At 34.2% G+C, this 5,743-nt stretch overlaps 1 protein-coding gene across 2 annotated transcripts; it reads left to right on the top strand.

Moving 5' to 3' along the window:
• Positions 1 to 1,796: 1,796 nt before the first annotated feature.
• On the top strand, positions 1,797 to 5,517 carry LOC149571543 (methyltransferase FGSG_00040-like). Of its 2 annotated transcripts, none has more exons than XM_089809416.1 (2): positions 1,797 to 1,858; positions 2,833 to 5,517. In XM_089809416.1, the coding sequence occupies exon 2, from the start codon at positions 2,909 to 2,911 to the stop codon at positions 5,117 to 5,119; it is 2,211 nt and encodes a 736-aa protein (XP_089665542.1). In that variant the 5' UTR covers positions 1,797 to 1,858; positions 2,833 to 2,908; the 3' UTR covers positions 5,120 to 5,517. The 2 variants fall into 2 exon arrangements, with proteins under 2 accessions (XP_089665542.1, XP_089665534.1); XM_089809408.1 differs by lacking the exon at positions 1,797 to 1,858 and adding an exon at positions 1,933 to 2,076 and having other exon boundaries at positions 2,833 to 5,515.
• Positions 5,518 to 5,743: the final 226 nt, after the last annotated feature.

The following is a 5,743-nucleotide window of genomic DNA, read 5'->3' as shown; positions in this document are numbered from 1 at the left end:
TAAAAAGGATGTCATTTCATAGTTCCACTAACAAATACTCACTCAAAGATGCACTAATAACTATTCACTAAAATATGTGGATCATTTGTGGACAATTGTGTTAGTACTTGTACACAAATCTCTTAATAGTGGAACATAAATGATCCAATTACCAGCATAAAAAGCTTTAAAATGATTAGCTAATAGTACATGTGTTGGTGTTATTAGTCCCTGCTTTTTATAAGGCAGGGATCTAATGTTTTCGATAGCCCCCAATGGCATTAATGTATGTTTTAAAAAAAAAATCAAAATCCAAAGTTTCTATAATGTTTGATTTTAAAAATCAATTTTGACATGTAATTCTAATTTTCTGAATGGCCTGTGGTAATTTTGTTGGGGTTATTTGTATTTCTTAAATAGAAAAATAGGGAAAAAAATACGAAGTACATTTGTCAAAAAAATAATGAGATGTGTCAGGTTGAAGCAGAACATATAAGTCTCGAAAATATTAACATGTGTCAAGCACCGTTAGAGTGTTGTTGTTCACAACCCAAAAAAGATTTATATATGTTATTTTTGTTATTATTATTTATAACTTTGGGTTAAAAGAGTATTTTATAAGATTGTATGATATTATTTTTTGAAGAGAGGTAGTTATTAAAGATATAGAAATTTAATATATGAATTTTTATTTAAATTATTTTATTTGATTGCTATTTTTATAATTAAATTAAAATTTTATATTTGTTTTACATTATAATTTCAAATTTAATATTAAATCAAAATTTAATTAAAATCTTGAATATTATTTATATTTAAAACACTATTGTAACCTTAAATTCTAATTGATTTATCATCATAATTTATTCATAATCATAATCTTAATCTTCTTTTAAACAATAAATTCAATTATATAATTATATTACAATTGTATTCCTAACTGAATTGTAATTATGAAACATTTTTAAGAAACTACATAAAATGCTTCATTAAAATATAAACTGCTTCAGAATAAATTGTTCATATATTTTAAAAAATTTATTAAAAGTTTCGTTTTTCTTTTTCTTTGGCTTTTTAAATTGACATTTTTTTATTTTATTAAGGTAATGAATTAGAGGGAAAATGGTATGTATTTTTATTTTTAAAAATATTAAATAATAATTTATTTTAAAAATTAGAATAACTTTTTATTTTAAAATATTTTACATATTTTTCTAATTATGCATAATTGTTGATGGCAAAAGGTTTCTTAGAGTATTTCTTTCATTTATTAATCAAAATGAAATTCAAGAAAAATTATGGTGAATCTAACTAGAAATATCTGACCTCCAATCTTTGACATTGTTTTGGACAATCTATTTGACCACATCCCTCAATGTCGACATCCCTTAGTGTCGACACCATTGCAAAAATTTCATGCCTGTTATAGTCATTCCTCACAGCACAAAATCATTGGAAGATGCAAGGCAAGTTCACAAATGTCTTCTCTCCTTGTAGGGTATGTAAAAATTGATTTCGCAAAATGTTTTGAAGCTCTCAACCAAATGTGAAGGGTCGTTGTAAATTCAGGGTCATCAAACATTTGCCGGCATATTCCTGTCATGTCAATATAAGAGCTTTTGAAATATACTTTCTAACACTCACAAGAAGACCCCAGCTCAACCAGAGCTCTTGTTTTTAAAGGTCCTCTAAATTAATATGAGAAATCACATGTAAAGTTAGGCCACCCTTCAATTATAAGACAAAGTAAAGTCAAAATATATATTAAAACTACAAATAAAGACAATAAATATATATTTAAATTACAGATCTGGTTCGTGCGGCCATTCCTCATATAATTCATCAGAAATAAATGATCATTATTCTTCAGAAAAAAAAGGTATTTCTAAAATTTAACATGCAGAGTACATGAAAAAATGCCTATAAATGTCATTCAATCTCCTGCAGGAAAATGCTAAAAAAAATATATAACAAATGCCAAACGGAAGAAAATCCAGAAGATTCCCATGCAAATAGAAGAAATTTATATTCCAATGCGTCTCCAGGATTAAAGAGAAATAGCAATTAGCAATCGAATAACTGTCGTTTCAAAGGCATGTAAGAGCATTAAGCGGAACCGAATCTGGCAAAATAAATTGAAATGGAGGATTTATCAACAATCTGACATTTCAGAATGGAAAATACTTGTACGATTCTTCCAAGAGGGGGACGATTTTCACTGTTTACTGGCACCAAATGGAAATTTCAACAAAATAGCTCTTCAATATCGTTTTCGGCTGATCTTCAGCTAATTTTAGTTCAAGAATCTCAAATATTCTAAGTTTCCCCTTACCTTTTGTCATTTGCACTTTGAGTTCTGACGCTCAATCCTTTCTGTTTTCTGTTTTTTCCTGTTTCTAAAATTTGTTGCAAATTTACATGTCGTTTTCTATTTATCTTCAGTAATTTTAGCAGATTTTTTAATTCTTTTCGTTTCCTTTTTGCCTTTTGAAAATTCAACAATTTTGTACTTTTCTCTGTATCTTCAGTAAATTTAGCTCAAGGTTCTCAAATAATAGAAGGTTTTTCCTTGATTTCCTTTTTCTCCCATCTATACAGCTTAATTCTTTTATTTTTTGTTTTTTTCTCTTTCTGAAATTTGTTGAAAATTTCAATATTTGCGCTTCCATGTCTGATTATAATCCTTTTCGTTTCCTGTTTTTTCTCTTCTGAATTTGCGTTTCCATGTATTTTTCTAGCCATCTTTAGTAAATTTAGCTCAAGAATATCAAGCATTCGAAGGTTTCTGTCTCATTTTGCTGTCTATTCTCTTTGAATTCAAACGCTTAACCTTTTCCTCTTTTTCTTTTATAGGAGATCTGCCGGCAAATGTGAATGATCCTCTCATCGTGTACAGTATTTACGCTTGCGTTCCTTCTTGACATTCAATATGTCTTTGCAACAATTTGTTCAGGGGATTTCAGTCGAAGAAGCGAGTATCATTTCTCAAAAAGAATCAAAAGCTAGCAGCTCTGATGTTCCAGATCCGCGCTCTGGAGAATATTTACAGCCCCGATATTACGAAATGTTCCTCTCCATAATTGGAGAAAATGATGCATCTTTGATGGCCAAGGCAAGCATGAATTTTGACAAGCAAGCTTTAATCTCAATTCATGAAAGAGCTCTCCAGCATCTCACACATCCTCAAGCTGCAGAGATTTTAAGCATGCACAAACCTCTGAACGATGAAATTGAAGGCACTTCTGAAGTGACAGAAGCTGCAGACGACCTTGTTCCATTAAGCCTTACGGATTTGAAAATAGGGAAGCAGAACGAAGGTGTGGTGTTATTTGGCGAACTCTGTGTTGCACCTTTACAAATTGGGAGGATTTATACTCTGCTCGAGGAGGCAGGGACTGGGAAGGTAGTGGCTCTTTGCATCGCTGCTCCATATGAACGTTCTGCAAGATGTTATTTTCCTCGAGGCACTAAAATTGCTCTGAAGGAGCCGATGTTTATCCAAGGTGAAAGAGATCTGGTATTTGTTCATGTGGAGAATTTCCTGTCTATTGAACTGGTGCAGAGCTTTCCCGCTCTCAGCGATATAAACTATCTAGTCAGTACTGAAAAATTTAAGAAGTGGATGGCCTTTGGATATATGTCGTACCGTGCAGGAGCTTGGAAGGATTGCATACGACATTATAGTAAATGTGTAGCATGTCTTTTCCAAGGAATGACGGAAGATGCATCTGCTATTAATGTCATGTATACTCAAAGATGTGTAGCATATGTTGAGCTTCACCGACACGAAGAAGCTGCGGAAGATGCAGATAAAGTCGAACCTTTCGACAACATCGGGGTGGATTTTAAAATTCGATCACTTTTATCCGTAGGAAGATATAAAGATGCGTTTAGTTTTCTCCAGAGTTCTTGCGATCGGTTTCCAGAAAATAAGCAGATCTTCACCGCCAATTATCGCAAATGGAGCGCGGCCTGTTTTGACATAGGCGAGGCTCTCATCGATCCTGCTGCAGGTAGCTCCACTATTGTGAAACCAGATGGAGATTTCATCGGGCCAGTGGAGGTCAAAATGACAAGCCACGGTTGCGGCAGAGGTTTATTTGCAACGGAGAACATCTCGGAAGGTGAGGTGATGTTGATCAGCAAAGCTTTGGCTGTGTCTGAAAGCAAGGAGTTGAATGAGCTCCTTCAAAATTTGAAAGAAAAGCTTAAATCCTGTGGAGAAAAGACTCGGCAGATGTTTTTCTCCCACAAGTGCAAAGATCTGTCCTGCCTCATTCCCTGCATGTCAGATTTCATTACTGAGTCCGCCGGAGAATACTTGGTGCCGACTGAAACGAACGAGGAAGCTACTATTCCAGGTGAAAGATATAATATGGTGGACGACATGGACCCAGACCTAGCAATTCTTCCCATTTTAGAACGCATTGCACTGGACGATTCGTCTCCATCTACAATACAACAAATTTTCAAACAGTCGCTTGATCTTACCCCTGTTCAAACAAGGCACTGTTATGGGGTATGGCTGCTCCCTTCCTTCATTAACCATTCATGCGCGCCGAATGCAGCAACAATCAATGTGGGCGATATCATGAGGATTCACGCAGCCACGGAGATTTCTGCTGGCGAAGAAATCAGCATTCCATATTTTAATGTCCTGATTCCCTACAATTTTCGGGAAGAAGCTTGCAAAAGTTTTGGTTTCAAATGTCTCTGTGAGCGGTGCGAGCTGGAAACAAAGGTAATGGAGCACGAATCGAAAACAACTAAACTCTACAAAGACTTTGTGACACTCAGCATTTGCAAGTTTGAAGATCTTGATGCTCAACTGAATAACATTGTTCTTCAAGTGGAAATGTGTTTGAATGTTTTGAAGCGGATGGTGAATGAAGATCAGGACATTGAATTTTTTGAAGGCTGGATCCGGGCCTCGTTTACGCCAGTGTATTTTGCCCTTCTTGAAAACAGAAGGAAAATTGGGAAGGACACAGTTGTTGGGATAAAGATTGAACAGGAGACTCTGTACGACGCTGCAACAGCTATTCTGGCAACATGTCCAGGGAGCCTTCAATGTCTCATACTTTATCGTAGATGCCTTTCTTTGTGGAAAAACCGTGCAGGAATGTATGCACAGTCGTGATCGCCGAGCTTCGAAGGAATCTACAAGGGACGTCTGATTGCCGCACTCAATTCTTTGAAGGAAGCATTCCCTTCCGTCTATGGCCACCAGAAGGAACATGTTGTGCGGGCTATTCTCAAAACATTGAAGTGAATTAATGCTTTTGAAACTGTTGTACAGGCTACTTTTTAAGGACAGGTAAGTTGACAGTTCGGCTTGCGTGGAAAATTAAATAAAATTGGAAGTGTTCTTAGGACTCTTAAAATTCTGTAGTTTCAAGTTGGAGGGCGGAGCTTCTACGGAGGTTTGGTTTGTTTTTGTTTTTATTTTTATTTTATTTTGTTGTAAGGTTTTTCAAAGTTTGGAAAGAACTCTTTTTGTTTCAATAATACATCAATTAAGTTTTGTTTGATTTTTTTTAATTGTTTAATTATATTTCATTTGATAATATTTTGATATATTAAAATAGGATTTTGTGGTAAGTGATAGAGAGTTTTAAGGTCATATATTTTAGCTTTGTAAATTTAAATTTAAATTTGATTACTTTTCTTTAATATATTTTTGTTTAAAATCAATTGATTACAAATTCCTTGTGAAAAATCAAACTATTGCAGTCACTGATTATTAATCTCTTATCATAAATGA

Source organism: Cupressus sempervirens, chromosome 2, assembly GCF_028749045.1.
Source record: "Cupressus sempervirens isolate cs-2001-9-10 chromosome 2, ASM2874904v1, whole genome shotgun sequence".
Classification (NCBI taxonomy): domain Eukaryota; kingdom Viridiplantae; phylum Streptophyta; class Pinopsida; order Cupressales; family Cupressaceae; genus Cupressus; species Cupressus sempervirens.
The sequence above is the reverse complement of the archived record's forward strand: the minus strand, read 5'-3'. Positions and strand labels throughout refer to the sequence as shown.

Coding starts and splice junctions, on each gene's coding strand:
- LOC149571543 (XM_089809416.1), top strand. CDS start 2,909: ATGTCTTTGCAACAATTTGTTCAGGGGATTTCAGTCGAAGAAGCGAGT.